This window comes from Chelmon rostratus, chromosome 17 (assembly GCF_017976325.1).
Source record: "Chelmon rostratus isolate fCheRos1 chromosome 17, fCheRos1.pri, whole genome shotgun sequence".
Lineage (NCBI taxonomy): Eukaryota > Metazoa > Chordata > Actinopteri > Chaetodontiformes > Chaetodontidae > Chelmon > Chelmon rostratus.
In genome coordinates, this window is record NC_055674.1 from 17517052 (window position 1) to 17534165 (window position 17114).

A 17114-nucleotide genomic window follows, 5' to 3' on the forward strand; every position below is an offset into this window, starting at 1 on the left:
ATCACAGATTTTTGACCCATTTGTTTACTTATTTATACCCCGCGTGTATGACGTCATGTTTCCAGTGATAAGACGCCCTCTGGTGGACGGTGGCGGTATGCGCCCTGCTCCTCCTCCCCTCTCTGATCAACAACCAGCTTGGTGATATCATATGCTGGCTAAACCTCTACACAGAAGCAAAATGGCCGATCGTAAACTAAACGATCATACAGCGTCTGACAGTCATCAAGGGGTTATGCATGTTTTGTTTACAGCTTGAGAACTACAGTCGCTCAAAAAGGATACTCGCCTTTCCTCAGTTTTTCTACGATTAACATTTCGCCTCTCGGTGATGTCATTTCTTATTCAATTTAGCCTTGGAAGCCTCGAAGAACTAGCTCGCTAGGCTAGCTACCTTGCTAGCCTGCTAGCGGTAGGTCTGCAAGAATTTTTGCACCGAAGCACTTTATGTCCTGTGTGATTCCCGAGGTGAGTATTCAACATTAAGGTTATACTCAATGGTAGCTTTCATTATGTATGTGCTGATAGATAACAGTAGTTATGTCCGCCTTTACGCAGCCAGCAATTTTGTGGTTTCAGTTTTAAAACATACGCGTTGCAATGCTGAAGAAACGTCACTGAAGTTCGTCGTTTAATTTGGCCCTGTCGCCCGTTAGTACCGATCACCCAGCTTGCTAGCTGCCAGTTCACTGACTTGTTCGTAACATTAGTGTTTTTGAGCCAACTGCAAAGTTACGAATTTCAATAGTATATAGTGTAAACGAAATGCGCCGTGTTTAAAAATAAGGCGCACGTCGTCGGCTAACATTACGTGCCTGTTGTTTGCAGTCAACTGCGCAGAGGTTAGATTGGTCGCGCGGAGCGTCAGAGGCACCTTGCTCTGGGACTGCCGACCGTCGCGAGCCCCCGGCTCCTCAGGTCACCGCACAGTGCTCACCAGCCGCTTTAAACTCGACTAGCGTTAGCTAGTTGGTCACCCGAGTGAAGCTCTTCTGGTGGTCCCTCGTAGCTGCACAGCTATCCTTTACTGGCCTGTTATTTACATGAAATCCAGCTTGTTTCCCCCTAATGCAACTGTAAACATCTGCCTTTGAGGGGTTCTCATTTATTACATCAACTGATTATTAAAGATAATGTCCGTTGGTGCAGTTATATAGGGTACAGCGAAGGGTTGAAACCATAAGTTGTCCAGTTAGCTTACATTAGCGCTGTGTTACATGGTGCTAATTATGTGCAGCTTAGCTAACAGAAACACTGGGCCGAGTCGTATTTACAGCTCCTTGGTATTTGAGATCCCTTTACTCTTCCGCATACATTTCTCAGCCCCCTGAAGTATATTTTGCCTTCCGCAAGAACAGGCTCATGTGACTTGGTTTTACGTTTTGTAGTCTGCATATCTCATAGGTTTAACGTTACTTTGGGCAGGGTGGGAGGCAGGTGAGAGGTCAGTGAGAGCCTTCATGACACTAAACAGATTAACTCACATTAAAGCTAGTATTCCGTGGCTCGTGCTGCTATTAATGTCTGTACTGCAATGCAAAACAATCTGACATGTTTTAGAGTTTGAAGTCGTTTGTTTGTTTGACTGCTGCCTGTTTTGTCATTTGGTTGGAATTGCAATCGTTTGCTGGTTAATGAATTATGCAGTGAGAAGCTAGGCTACCATGGGCTGTTGTCAAGCTGTCTGTCCATGGTTAACGTTACAGTCCTTACAACACTGACTGTATAGGAGAGTACTTGGCAGTAATCTGATGAGATACATATTAATTTTGGGTCATAGGGTATATCTGTGTATAAAAAGGGCATTCTTGTGTGAGCCTTAAATTACTTTCAGTGTGGTTTGAGGTGTAACATTAATAATTGAATGTGTACATTTCTCTCCACAGACAGGAGAATCAGGAAAGGGAGCAGTAGTTCATGGAAGACAAGAAAAAGAAGAAAGAAGATAAAAAGAAAAGGGAAACCTCTCAGAAGGTAAACAGCATCACCAAAAATCCACTTTGCAGAGAACATGTGTGATATTCCCACTTCCATATCATTACCACTTATGGCCAGGATTGTTTTCGTTGAATTGGAGCTGATGCATCTCAAAAACTTAACCAAGGTTTTACATCTTAGAGCTTTTGCCGTGTTTGGATATTGCAAAATGAATATCCAACGTCATATTCAAATTTTTAATATGTTTCTCAATTGCAATAGCAATACTAAAGCCTGGTAAGATTACTTTTTTAGGTCCACATCCATGTATGTAGATACTGATGTCAAAACAAAATATTTTCTTTCTTTCTTTTCTATTAAGTTGCCACCAGCAATTTCTCTTCAGCTGTGTATCTGACTCACTTATTCTTTCAATTTTAGGTGCCAGAACAGAAAATCAAAGGTATGGGGTTTTTTTTTACTTTTGTTTGTGTCATCATCACACTTTTCTTCCTTTGTCACTTACTATTCCATATGATAATGTCAGTGGTATGATGTCTATGTCTCACTGTAAGTAAGTTTTAATCATCAGTAGCCTGTTCTTATAATAACTTTAATATATTGTGATGACAGAAGAAATTATTGCATAGGGTTATGCACATGTATATTCAAACTCTAGACACTTTATAAACTTTACTAACATTTCTTAAACGCTTAGCTAAAGAGAAGGTTAACCTGCCTGCAGCTGAGTAACACATCCACGCTATCTTTCCTGTTTTTGTTGTACTTCTACCAGCGATTCACACCCTTCATTTTTTTGTTTATTTCAGTGCCAGAATCAGCAAAGCCCTCCTGTTCCCAGCCGCTCACCACCCCAGGCTCAGTGTCCCCCAGCCCTGGCCCTGTTGCCCCCTCATCCCCCAGTCCTGGTGCAGCTGGGGTTTCTGCGCAAGTTCCTCCTGGTGGCGGGAACAATGCAAAGCAGCGAACTGCTGTGGCCAACGGACAGCCCTCCTCCTCCCCCTCTGGAAGCCAGACCTCCCAGCAGCAGCGATACATGTCCAGAGAGGTTCCACCAAGATTTCGCTGCCAGCAGGACCATAAAGTGCTTCTGAAGAGGGGCCAGCCACCGCTATCCTCCATGCTGCTGGGAGGAGGAGGGGAAGGGGCTGCAGGAGGGGTTGGTGGAGGCAGTGGCTGGGTAGCCACCCCATCTCTCTCCTCACAGGGAGCAGATAACCCCAATGCAAACACAGCTGGAGGCACAGGTGGGTTGATGTCTCTGAACAAAAACGATAAACTAATTTGATATGTAGTCCACTGAGTACCACATGGCACCAAAAGTAGTGATCTTCTTTCTTAAAGTAGCTCTTCAGGGATGCTACTATCCATTTTGCAATTTATCCATTAGCCATTAAAATGATTTTACAACAGCATACAACCCATCAGTTGACAGTATGATATATAAATATCACTATAATTGTAGTTGTACATGACAGCAATGATATGTGTTCACTGTAGTGATGAGTAATGTCTACTAGTGGGGCCACCAGTTGTATAAGTCATTAGTATTGCTAATGCTTAAATTGTCAGTTAAGTGAATGGTCTCAATTTTGTCCATGTAGATTCCAACCTTGGTTCATCCTCCGCTTCACCCACCAACTCCTCATCCTCATTATGTGTCGCTGCTCTGTCGTCGTCGTCGTCGTCGTCTTCTACTACTACTACTTCAACTTATGCAAATTCCACATGGGGGGCAGGCTCTGGCAGCCCGTCCTCTTCTCAGGGCTGCGGGAAGGTGATTGTGGATGGGACTGACCTGGGGGACTGGCCTAGCATCCTAGGCGGGGCCAAATTGAGTTCTAATGGGGCTGGAGGAGGGATGCAGGAGCAAGACTGCCCCAGTAACAACAACAACAGTAGTGCCTCATGGAGTGAGAGAAACATCCAGCAGAAGGGAGGAGCGGTAGGAGGAGGAGCAGGGAACATGGACAATCCTTCCTCACCTCGTTCTTCTCCTCTTTCCTCCTCTTCCTCGCTTAATGAATGTGTTCAGTCAAGTGGTGGTGTGTGGGGCTCTTCCACCTCCTCTCAGGTGGAGGCAGGGCTAGGATCAGCAGCATTTTACAATTCCAAAGTCTCCCATCTTCTTCCTGGGCCTCAGGAGAGCCCTGTGGGTGGCAGCAGTAGTGTCCCTGGTGCCAATTTCAACCCTAATGTGAACCCCTCTGCCTGGCCTGCCCTCGTGCAGGGTGGGACATCATCTTCGACAAGCGATGTCCTTCCACTACATTCGTCCATTACTTCAGCTTCTTCGTTCTCTGCCAGCACCACCCTCGTCACCACTCACTCTCTTTCATCTGTGAATCAAACTGGTCTCCATCAGCAGCACACTGAGACAGCTGTGGGAGCCAGGAGTGGAGAACAGCAGCAGCACTTAGGAAGTTTAGGGTCGGAGTTGGGTTCAGGAGGGGGAGCACGAGGAGAAGGACCAAATCAAGAAGATGGTGATGAGAGGGACTGTGGGGTTGCTAGTGTTGAAGGAGAAGGGAGTGGTAATCTTTCTGGCTCTTCCTCGTCTTCCTCTGCGGCCTCATCTTCTTGGAGATCCATGCCTCCTGTGGCCTCTGACCTCAGTGCAGGTGCCTCACAGGCAGATGGATGGGGTGGAGGTGGGACTGTAGCTCAGGGGCAGGAAGGGAATGTGTGGGGCTTTGGTAGCCAGGGTGACAAGGCAGGGTGGGGCCGGGGAAATGATGGTGGCTCAAATACCCCAGTGGTATCTCAGGGAGCGTGGGAAGGAGGCAGTTCAGAAGCAGAGTGGGGTGGCACAGTGGGAGGTGCAAGTTCGAGTAACTTAGCAATAGGAGGTGGAAGAGGAGGAGATGGGAGCAGCAACAGCAGCAGTAGTGGAGGCAGTGTAGGTATTGGTGGCAGTGTTTTACAGGACTCTGCCTCACCAAAGTTTTCAACTATGACAAAAGCTTGGGACAATCAGAAAGGGATGGAAAGTGGGGACAGTGCAGTTGGGGAGTGGGGCGGCCAGGGTGGAGGCACTGGAGGTGGAGAACCCTCATCCTCTAGCGGAGGAGGGTCCATTGCTGGAAGTGGTGGAGGAGGCAGTGATAGCGGACAAACGCAGGAGGGAGCCTCGTCTGCAAGCCACAATTCCCTCAAGACCTCCAATGCTGAAGTGGCCTTACTCAGCATGCTCAATCGATCAGACCTGGACCCCAGGGTTCTGTCTAACACAGGCTGGGGACAGACCCAGATACGACAGAATGTGGCCTGGGACCTGGACACCACAAGAGGAGTAGGAAATAGAAATGAAAGAAGCACTTCATCTTCCGCTGCATTCTCATCAGCAACCATGAACACTACCACTAGTCGCAGTCCTGGGTACCTGTCTAACACCAGTTCAATAAATAATGATCTATCTGCTGGCAGTCACACAACCGGCCTGAACTCCGGCACTGCTACAGCGAGGGATGGCTGGGATGGTGGTGCTACACAGTCCACCAGTGTTGCCCACATGCCTGGTGGTACTATAAGGAAGCCAGGAACACCAGAAGAGGATATGGAGGGCAACCAGGGGAAGGCAGCTGGAGGCTGGGGGGATCGCCCACCTGAAAAGCAGGTCAAAGGATGGGGCACTGAAGAACAGCAGTGGGGGGATCGCAGAGGTAGAGGAGGGAACTGGAGAGACTTTGGAGAACAGGGTAGCGCGTGGGCAGATGGTTCAGAGGATAAACAAGGCAGGGCAGGAGGATGGAAGGGGACCGGAAGAGGGGAGGCAGGTGGTTGGGGAGGACAGTGTGGAGGGGGAGGAGACTGGGGACAGAGAGACTCCTTACCAGGAGGTGGGAGTGGCGATGGGCGAAGCAGAGGTGGAAGCAACTCTGATGACGGATCTTCCTGGCTTAATTTGGACGAAGGGGGATCCCAGCGAGGAGGATGGGGGGCAGACGTGGGTGGTGGCAAGTCCCACCAGGACTGGGGGACTGCTAAGCCCCTCACAGCAGCAGCACAGATACCAAACAGCCAAGTGGCACCAATGAAAACCCCAAATCAACAGCAACACCAATCACAGGGCCAGCAGTCACAGGGAGGTCCCATGCAAGGAGGGTGGAACAGCCGGTCCAATGTTGGAGGTGGAGGTCCACCATCCAAGAATCAGAACCAAAGTTTAGGCTGGACCTCTGGCCCGATTCCCCAAATCTCTGGGGTTGGGGGTGACTCCCTGGAGCCCAGTGGCTGGGAAGAACCTTCCCCTCAGTCCATCAGTCGCAAAATGGAAATCGATGATGGCACTTCAGCCTGGGGAGACCCAACCTGCTACAAGAGCAAGAATGTGAATTTGTGGGACAAAAACAGTGCTACGTCCGACCAAAGCCCCGGTCAGCAGGCCCCACTACCCATGCAGCAACAACCACCTAGAAGGCAGCAGGGGATACAGCACAGCAGGGACACAAACCCTGCCAACGCTGCAGTTGGTAAGAATAAGGTGTACCATTTATTAAAAAAAAAAATATATATATATATATATATATATATATATGCAATCCACAACCAGAGTAGATTAAGCATTAGCATTTGAAGTGTTCTTAAAGTATTGCAAAATGTTTTTACATACCAGTAGTTTCTATATGTAGTTTCTATATTGCAATCAAGGATTTTTTGATGTCCTTGATTCTAAATATCAGGGAGAGCTGCACCTGAGAACCACCATATTTACTGATGTCATCCTCACTAACACAACTCACTGACCCTTGCAATCAGAGTTATACGTTTAACTTCTCTTTGGCATGGTCTAAGGTTAGTGTTTAATTTTTTCTCCAGGTCCAGGAATGTGGGGAGGAGGAGGTGCACAATCTGTGGATAATGGTACTGCTGCTTGGGGCCAGACGTCAGATGCAGCGACAGGTTGGGGTGATCCAGATGAACCCAGCAAAGCTTCTGGCTGGGGGAACCCTTCACCCAACCCTGGTAAATCTGGTAAGAATAGAAAAATGTTTGTAATTCAAAATATTACAATATTTGAGTTCTGAGTTGTTGATGATTATTCTCAAATCAAACAACATCACACATCTTTCAATTTGAAAGGGTTTCAGCATTTTCAAACAGAGGAATTCTCTGCCAGCATTATCATAACCATCTGCTTTGATTTTTCTGCAGGCACCAAGTCAATGGAAAGCTGGGGTGGGAAGGGAGAGGGCTCGGTTGCAGCCTCCCGTCACCCCAGCTGGGATGAGGAAGATGATGGTGGTGGAGGGGTCTGGAACAGCACTGGCTCCCAGGGAAGCAGCTCTTCCTTCAACTCTGGAGGCTGGGGTCAGACTCATGGAGGAAAGAGAGGCAACATCAAGGTAGGAAAAATTTGGTTCTAGGACACACAAACAATTTACATGGCCTCTCTTGGTTCATTGTATTAAGTCAAAACAATTTTCATTCTGTTTTGTAACTTCCCCAATATTGACACTTATCTGCACTTTTTGTATTCCCTTTTTTGACCGAGAATAATGTTTGAATTTCTTTCCTAAAGAGTGGGGGAGGGGACAGCTGGATGAACCCAGTATCCCGCCAGTTTTCAAACATGGGACTTCTGGTAAGATGTCAATTCCTTAGAATATAATCGTGAATTTCTAGCTACTGAAAAAAGCAGTCGTCATTTGTTTTATGTAACATTTTACTTTAATATCTTAAGTGTTTTTTCCGAAAGATATTTATTCAAAGCTTGTGTTACCCATATTGATAATGGTATTATGATGGATGGTTATCTGTTACTGTCCCATGAACAAGTGTTAGGTCACTAATTTACTTTATTGTTTCGTAGGGTGATGACCCAAGTGTTGACAAAAAGATGGAAGGAGACAAGAGAGGAATAACTGACTATAATGGAGAGATGCGGAGAGGAGGAAGAGGAGGTGGTTACCGCATGTCTAGTTCCAAAGACATGGGTCCTGTTGACATGGGGCCCTATGGTGAAAAGGTATGAGTCTGTTTATAGTGCTAACTAGTATTAAATCACTTCATATACCTTCCTTTTTCAAAACACGTATCCTTTTGTATTATTTTAACTTCTACATACCAATAAATGCCACAGGGTTATTTCATTCAAGTTTGAGTTGTGCTTAATTGAGGACTGTGTGAAGTTACTTTGAGAAAACTTCACCGCAAATATATTCCTATTGTTGTATGCTTTCTATTGTACTCCAGATGGGTGGCCATGGAGTGTTTGTTGGCAGTGGTGGAGGGATGCCTCCACCTCGAGGGATGCACCAGCCTGGCATGCATCCAATGAACCCCTCCCAAGGGTTACGTGCTCAAGTGCCTCATCAGTTCCTGTCTGCTCAGGTCTGTTGTTTTCTGTCGTTGCCGTTGAGTCCTGCCAACATTCATTTCACACAAACAAAAGTGTTGTTTGTGTGCCTTTCAGTACTGACAGAATATTGCTCATAATACTGACGCTGCATGTCATAAGGAGTTGGGGGTAAAGTGATGTGCAGTAAACCCATAGTAATATGTTATTCCTGTTAGTACACACAAACAAATAGTTGATTGCCTTGTGGTCTGGAAGTAAATAGTAGCAGTGGCTGTGGCTTTTAGGTAGCCTTTAGGAGGTGATTAACACAAGTGTAAACATGAAGTAATCAACCTATTTTTTTTAATTTCCTGTTCACTGTATATTAACTGTTTATTTAATGGTTTTCTTCTTCTATATTGTTTAATTGTTGTCTAATTCATCTGGCCTTAGACAGTAATGCAGCACCACACACGTTGCATCTTGAAGCCTCTTCACTTTGCGAGATTCCATTTTATAAGAAGCGGCTGCTCAAAATAGCATTCTTCCCAGTCAGTAGTTTCCATCTTGCGCACCTGTCACTAAGACTAGATGGTGTGCAAGGACTTTTTTAAAACTGAATTTCAATTTGTTCAGTCATTAATAAATTTGGAATGAGTGGAGCTCGATGAGCACGCTGTTCCTGTTGTCTCATATTAAAGTGTCTGTATCAACAGCCATACATAAAGAAATTCCTGTGACATGCAGGTGCCGGGTCCTATGCTGAAGCAGATGCCCTCTCCTGGTGGCAGTGTGGGTGGAGTGGTTGGAGGAGTAGGAGGTGTCGGTGGCGTTGGAAGTGTCGGAGGGGTCGGTGGTGTCGGTGGTGTTGGTGGAGGAGTGTTCCCTCCACAGATTTCCCCACAGCAGCTAGCAATGCTCAGCAACATTTACCCCCACATGCAGCAGTTCCATCTGGTACATGACTAACTGTTAGAATGATTGACGGAGTGATTCATCACATTGAAATAATTACTTCATTGTTGTCTGTCTGTCTGCCTTTGTGTAACCCTGTATTGGAATATCTTGAAATACGTGGTGAATTGTAATAAACCCATCCCTAATAACATACTCGCAGTGTCTGTATGTGAGCACTAGCCTATGTATTCTTTGCTTACCTCCATGTCTGACCATTTCTTTCCCTAACCCACAGGCTTGTCAGCTCCTGCTACAGCAGCAGCAGCAACAGCAGCAACAGCTTCTGCAGAACCAGAGGAAGTTCCCTCAGCCTCAGCCTCTCAGGCAGCAGCCAGACCCACAGCAGGTGAGTATGGTCATGTTCTGTACCATACCATGGTATGGTACAGAACAATGTCATCAGGGCTACAGCCATTACTATTGTGTTTCTTCTCTCTGCTGTAAAAACACTGTCTCGATCACACTACAGACAGTACTAAATGAGAAGTGGTCAGAACTGTTGTTTTTTTACTTGGATTAATAAATTGAGAATTAGTTCAGAATGACACACAGAGATATGAAGACCTTACATAGTCTATGATCCAATTATTAATTAAATCACTCCACTAATGTGACTGCTGTGTACCCCTCAATCATGTAAACTAGAGCCTGTAAAATGCTAAATGTTGGTAAATAAGGTGTTAATGTTTCTGACCACTCATTGTACTTAGCAGTTATTCTGATACATTTGTTTTCTTGAATCTTGACCCTCTCAGCTGGCTAGGATTATGGCTATTCTGCAGCAGCAGAGACAACATCAGCAGACTGGAGTTGGAGGAGCAGCAGCAGGAGGAGGGAGCTCCAAACTTTCCCCCTCTCACCTGGGAGGAGGCCTATCCAAACAGGCCATGGTAGACCCCCTTTCACACCCTGGAATGGGGGGGCCCTTATCAGACCTTCATGCCAAATCACAAGGGATGTACTCTGGTGAGTCCAACAGGTAGAAGGTTTTTGGGTTAGATGTGATGCAGTCATGAGTGGGTAACTATAAATAAAACTATTCTGAAGTTAGAAGTTTGATGTTTACTTTTAGCAGTGTTTGTTAGGCTGCCAAAATAGCACTGTAGAATGCTATCTTAGGCTACATAGAGTCAGCAAATCAACAGAGACATTTAGGATCAAGTGTGCACTATGGTAATAGCACACGACCCTGTCCATCTGCAATAATAGAGTCTCAGCATCCTGCCGCTAATCTCTCTGTTTGTTCAGGTGAACCATCCAGTTACTGAATACCTATCTAATTTGTGTTAACGCAGACACATTACCGTTGTAGTCATTGTTGCTATAACAACGGCCCTCCATTTTAAACAGCCTCTAGCCTTTGGTACTTAGTACAATCCCAGTGATACTGAACACAAACTCTGGGGAAAAAATACAGTTGCCAGTTCAGCTAAAGGCTACATTGAACTGAATGTTAGTAAAATGTCCATGCCCATGAGTGTTTCTGTTTTTCTGCTTGTCAGGGCTTGCCCCTGGTGGAAACCTGTCAGGACTGGAGCTCAGTCCCATGATGGGAGGGATGAAGGACACAGGAGGACAGCAGTCCCGCTTCAAATGGATGATGGAGGGACACTCCCCAGCTCCATCTCCCCCTGAAACAGCCCTTCACAAGAATGGTAGGATAACAGGTGGTTTGTAACCTGATTTTTGCAAAGGTAAAATTTACACTTTGGGAAAGCTTGGCTCCCCGGCTGTTGTCAGTCTGGTCTTTACTGCGTTGGTAATTACTGTCTTTCACAGTGTATCTGAATAAACCACTGCGAATCAAAGGGATTTGAGACTTACTCATGTCAGTCTGTTTGACCTTATTTCTCTTCTGTGTGCAATTCCCAAGGCCCTTTACCCAGTGCTATAAAAGTGAGAGGAGGATCCCCTTACTCCCAGTATGAAATGCTCGGTGGTGATAGTCTGGGGATTCCCCCTCAAGGCTCTGCAGACAACTGGCACCGGACCCCTGGGAGTAAAATGGGGAATAAACCTGCTACATCCAGCTGGCCTCCAGGTGAGTGTGTCTTTCTCTGCTACATCTTACCAAAGCCTGTCTCTAATTAGGATTAAAGACGGAGTACACAGGGGAGGACAGTCGACAGGTGTCAACCTGTCCAGTGTGTGTGCACACACACTGACTCAATACTTCTGTATCTCAGAAGCTGTGGTGCTGTTTTCATTCATGTACCTTACCCAAAGCAAAGAAAACAAAATACTTACTTTCATTTGTTTCCTATTTTATAGCCATCCATAATGTACAAATGTTATGTTAAAGATTATAGGAGTCTTAGTCAAATTGTCCCTTAATAAATGACAACAACAAACACAGCCACAACCACAGAATTTGGTTACATTCTTTTGGTGTTTGATTTTACAAATATCGATGATATAGCATATGTTTTCGATCAGTAAGATTTCTGTTTTTAATGACAGAGTTCCAGCCTGGTGTGCCCTGGAAGGGAATCCAGAGTAGTGGAGACCCAGAGTCTGACCCCTACATGACCCCTGGTAGTGTTCTTGGCTCCCCAGGACCCCCGAGCCTCAACGACTCTGACCACCAGTTACTGCGAGACAACATAGGTATCTGAATGTGTTAATGTTTTGATAAGTATAGTTTCCAATAGCACTGACTTTTAAATGTTACTTACAAATCTTAAAAATCATGAGATTTGTGGTCATAGTTACTTACTTAGTGGCATTACTCACTTTTTCTCAGCAAGAGCATGAAGCTGAAAGTCTGAATAAAAGCATTTTATTAGCAAATATTAACCTCTATGGATTAGATATTACTATCTAAAGTAATGTTAAGCTTAAGGCTGTTAATAAGGTGAATACAGCTCTTTCCCATAAGGATTAGGGCTGAGCAATAAACCTATTCACTATTAACTGTTTTCACTGTAAAGTGATGGAAATATTATATGGTGAATAATGATACGCATTTCTGTTGTCTGAATTATTACTCCAGTAACACTTAGATTAGTCACTTAGATTTCAGTCAGACAACTTGCACTGCCAACAGAAAAACTGCGTTTCCAGTTTGGCTTCTCCAATATGATGAGCTAATATAATTCAATTAAAATTCCACACATGCAAAAAGTAAGGCATGCAGTGGATGCTAGTGCAACCAGTTTTTATGTTGTTTTTTTTTTTAGCAACATGTTCCAGTGGCATTTATTGACAGAAATTCAAAGAGCAAAGGTTTGACAAACTGTATTCCTCACAGGCTCTATGTGCTGTCCTGCTGCAGTACAGTTGCCTTGTCTTGTTTACAACAGGATGTGTGGCTTTCAGATAACCTTTTAATGTTTTGCAGGGCCAAACCCCACCCTTAACACCTCGCTGCCTTCACCTGGTGCCTGGCCCTACAGTGCCTCAGACAGTCCCCTCAGCAATGCGCACAGCACAGGTAAATGTTTTGATTTCTTTGATTTTCATATATTCTTCATTTTATTTTTGCATTTTGACCTCTAAATATCTTTTATCTTATTAGCTAAGTTGTTACTTGGCTTTTCAGTTGTGTTTTCACTCTACTTTACTGGTAGATGCCAAAGGAGCTGGCTATACTGCGTCCCAACTCCTATTTCTGTGGTCTGTTTGCCAAAGCTCAGTTTCCCCCTCTTTCTCCCACCTCCCCATTTCCTCTTCAGGAAAGTACTCGGAGTACAAGCCCAGTTGGCCCCCAGAGCCCATCGGACAAAACAAGTTGTGGAAGACCAATCGCAACAGCTCACAACTGCCACGCCCCCCGCCTGGCTTAACCAATCAGAAGCAGGCCTCGCCCTCCCCATGGGGGAGTGGAGGCCCGCGTTTGGCCCGGAGCTGGGGAGGGGGCGGGATTAATCAAGAGTCAAGATTTGGGCCAGGTATTCTTTACAGGGAAAACATTTAAATAATTACTGAACTACTTGTAACTCATGACAGCTGTATACTGTGGAGAAGATCTTGACAATGATATGATGACTCTGGTCTTACAACGTTATCATAAAACCTAGCATTAAAGTTGTCTCATATTTGCCATCAACTATGACATCTCCTGCTAATAAATTTTTCCTCCTCTTCTCCTCTGTTTTGCTCTTCTCTTTTTCTTTTTTCTTTATAGGCTCAGCTTGGAGTGATGGCGTTGCCTCTAGAGGCAGCTGCTGGTTGCTGCTGAGCAACCTGACCCCTCAGGTAAGGACTGAGAAAAAGAGGGAGGGGGAGATTGAGAGTAGTGGAAACTCTGAGAAGTAAATTACAAAGTAACTGTACAATTTTCATGCAGTTTTTAGCAAAAGTGACAACTTAAAAATTAACCATCTCAATAGCAGTAATCCTGTTGTCTGTACACTGAGATAGTGCAGAAGGTTGTGGAAAAGATCAGAAGAATGTTGTGCAAGCAATGTTGAATTCAAATTTTCTTACAACCCTTCATCACGGCAGAATTATGGCTGTTCAGTAAAACAGATGCCCAAACAGATTGGTCAGGGTTTGGATTTAAAAGCATTAAATCTCTGTGCTCATTCATCTATATTCCCCTTCAGTCTGTCTTATGCAAATTAGACTGAATGATGCATGACCCAGCTGTAATTGGATTGTGAAGTTGGATGAGCCATTTAATCAATTAGGGTTTGCACAAATGACACTTGCATGACACTGCTCTGGGAGAAGCATGGAATTTAAAATGTTGAATTATAAGACTAGACAAAGTTTTTGTTTTAGTAATACAGAATTTTTTTTTAAAACAATAATGCACTTGGTTGTACAGCTTGTATGTCTTACTGTAAGTGACAGAATTACAGAACAATAAATCCACAGTGTACAGTCTCACTACATTACTTATTAATATGCACATGGTTCTTCTTACACATAACCATTGTTGCATAACTTCATAGATTTCTTGACCTTTCTCTGGCCTTATAATTGATGGCTCAGGATTGCAGACAATTACCGTACCACTGTCACCTCACACACACAAACAATCTTTTATACTTTACCTTTATACTTCTTTCCCTGTAGATTGATGGCTCCACGCTGAGGACTATCTGCATGCAGCATGGCCCCCTGCTGACCTTCCACCTCGGCCTGACGCAGGGCAGTGCTCTGATTCGCTACAGCAGCCGGCAGGAAGCAGCCAAGGCCCAGGGAGCACTGCACATGTAGGTTAACCTGTAACCTCACTAATGCTCATACTTTATGCTTAACACTGAACATGCCCCTGTTGATCTAAAGAGCCTTGTCTTGTAACTCCCTCTCAGGTGTGTTCTGGGCAACACCACAATCCTGGCGGAGTTTGTGAGTGAGGAAGAAGTCGCTCGCTATTTTGCACATTCCCAGGCCGGAGGGGCAGAGGGGGCCAGCTCAGGTGGGGCAGCAGCTGGTGGGACGCAGGGTTCATCTGGAACGGGCACAGCTGTGGCCAGCAGTGGCGGTAGCTCCCCGGGCAATGAACGGGCACCAGCGGGCACAACTTCAGGTGGAAATGGAAATGGTGGTGGAGGAGGGGAAAGTGGAGCAGCGGTTGTAGGTAGCGTGAGGTCCTCTGGCTCTGCCTGGCAGAGTCTCGATGGTACAGGCAGTTCTTCAGAAACCTCTTCAGCCCAAGGACCTGGGCTGGGAATATTTTCCCAATGGAGCACCAATGGGGCAGGGGAAGGCGGAGGTGTTGGCGGAGTAGAGTCTGGGAGGTCTGGCCTCTGGGGTGGCATGACTGCGGGGTACCCCAGCAGCAGCCTGTGGGGGGCACCACAAATGGAGGAAAGGCACCAAATGGACAGCCCTGCTGCATTGTTGCCTGGCGATCTGCTGGGTGGAGGAGCTGATTCTATCTGATGAGCCCCCTCTATTTGTATGTGTAGGTTTGGACACACTGATACAACATACACTGGGATACATATGTACTTACTATAGCACACACACACACACACATACACACAAACACATTTACATTGTATGCATATTAATGTAATACACATATATACACCTGCATACATATACATGGTATGCATATTAATGTGCACACACAAAGCAGAAATGTGAGACATGCTTACACACATTCTCGTGGCCAGACTTAAGCTATTATATAAACAAATGCAGGGACTGTTAGATGTGTATACAGCCTTTTTCCACAGATGAAGATTTCAACTGCTTAGACTTGAAACCTGAAAAAGAATGAAAAGTCAGTTGGTCTGAAAGACTTGACTGGATTGCAATGTGCTTAGTAAATAGGGGACTTTTCAACAGATTTACATACACATGCACTCACCAAATACAGACAAGCCTTCAGACAGATGGGCACTGTAAACAGCATTACCTTCATCGTATAAGAGAACTTAAAACTACTACATGATGTGAGGTTAAAGTGCAGTTTGTATTCATGTCCCCATAAAAACGGAGACCGAATACACATGCAAACAGCTCTGATTGAAAACAGAACTGTATCTACTGTGTATGTTAAGTTAGTTTTTTCTGTTTGTTTGTATGTATGGTTTTAATTTTTTGAACAGTGAAAATATTGAAAAATGTCATTGTTCTGTTTTCAAAATGCTGACCTCCTACTGTTGTATCTCACGCACTCTTTCTCTGTTATTCTCTCTTGAACATGTTTGTTACTGTTGCAGTGATAAATGTTAAATTGCTGGCAGTTTGAGGCTATGTTGCATTTCTCCATGTGTCAATACTGTGTGCAGTATCATACACACTATACGGACATGAGTATGAGTGAGACTGAGACCAAGTAAATTAAACCACCACAGTTGTGTGTGTGTGTGTGTGTGAGAGAGAGAGAGAGAGAATGTGAAGATTGTGTGTGTGTGTGTGTGTGCGTGCGCATGTTACTGCCTGTCATAATGTGGGCAAGGCTGCTTACTATACAGAAGGTCTATACAAAAATGAGTGCATTTGGTATACTGCTGACTGTGTGTTAAATATCGGCACTAATGCTTTTTTTTCTCATTTGAAGTTTTTTTCTTTCTGTTTTTTTTTTTAAGCAGACTTGTCTTTTTTATTGTCCGACCTGCAATAATAAAAAAAGAACATTTTAATGACACAAAGAGCTGAAGGCATATGCGTTGAGAAAATGGACATGCCAAATCTTATCAAACTGTGTGGAGCGGGAGGGAGGGGTGGGACGGGTTGTTTACAGATGCAGAGTAAGAGTTGCCGTACGTTTTTAATGTTCTGTTGTTGTGCATTCGTTTTAAATTAAGACAGGCTTTAACACTCCTGTTCAGTGTTTTCGTTATGAGATTTTACAAAGGAAAAATTTATTTAAACAAATGAGAACAAGATTAATAAAGATGAAAGTATTGGCTTCTAATCGTGTCCTTGTCATTTTTGTCATTTTGTATTTGTGATGGTCTCTGGATGTTGGTTAAAAGTTTTTTGTGTTGAGTATCTTGTATGTTAAACCAGTCCAAGTCTTAAACTGTCCTGTATGCTGTAATGCATATGTGATCAGTAAGCACTGCATCGTATGGTGACAGTGAAAAATCCAGCTTTGTGCATGCTACAGTGATGAGTACCACAAAGAAATTACATAAAGGGAAAGGCCTATGAGCTGTTCATAGACAGAGCCACGGAAAAACAAGCCAGGGTGTCCATCTGTCACCCTCTCATTACCATCCACAAACCAATCCTATTTAACACCCACGTCATCCTACTGTAAGCCACTGCTTACTGTATGAAATTATTTACCCTCTCTGATGCAGTTATGGATTTTCATTGTGCTAAGTGTTGCCCACAAGAACATTATCATAGACTACAGTTTTCCCTGTAGATTTAAGGCCGGATTTACAGGATATCCTAACATTTTGTGACAGGGCCATTTTCAAATGTGTGCTGATAATCAGGCTGAGCCCAGTGTACATAACTGCAATTTGTAGGATAGCAGAAACTCACAGACGTGACTTGCCTCAAATTTCATGTGTATTTATAT

The 17114-nt window shown here is 44.5% G+C and overlaps 1 protein-coding gene across 1 annotated transcript; it reads left to right on the plus strand.

Moving 5' to 3' along the window:
- The first annotated feature begins 189 nt into the window (after positions 1–189).
- Positions 190–16490, plus strand: LOC121620655 (trinucleotide repeat-containing gene 6B protein-like). The gene is made up of 21 exons (XM_041956797.1): positions 190–468; positions 1887–1974; positions 2359–2380; positions 2748–3185; positions 3543–6410; positions 6757–6912; positions 7093–7283; positions 7460–7522; positions 7751–7906; positions 8134–8271; positions 8966–9175; positions 9411–9521; positions 9931–10141; positions 10678–10830; positions 11049–11216; positions 11636–11782; positions 12516–12608; positions 12850–13065; positions 13302–13372; positions 14198–14337; positions 14437–16490. The coding sequence occupies exons 2-21, from the start codon at positions 1918–1920 to the stop codon at positions 15008–15010; spliced, it is 6183 nt and encodes a 2060-aa protein (XP_041812731.1). The 5' UTR covers positions 190–468; positions 1887–1917; the 3' UTR covers positions 15011–16490.
- Positions 16491–17114: the final 624 nt, after the last annotated feature.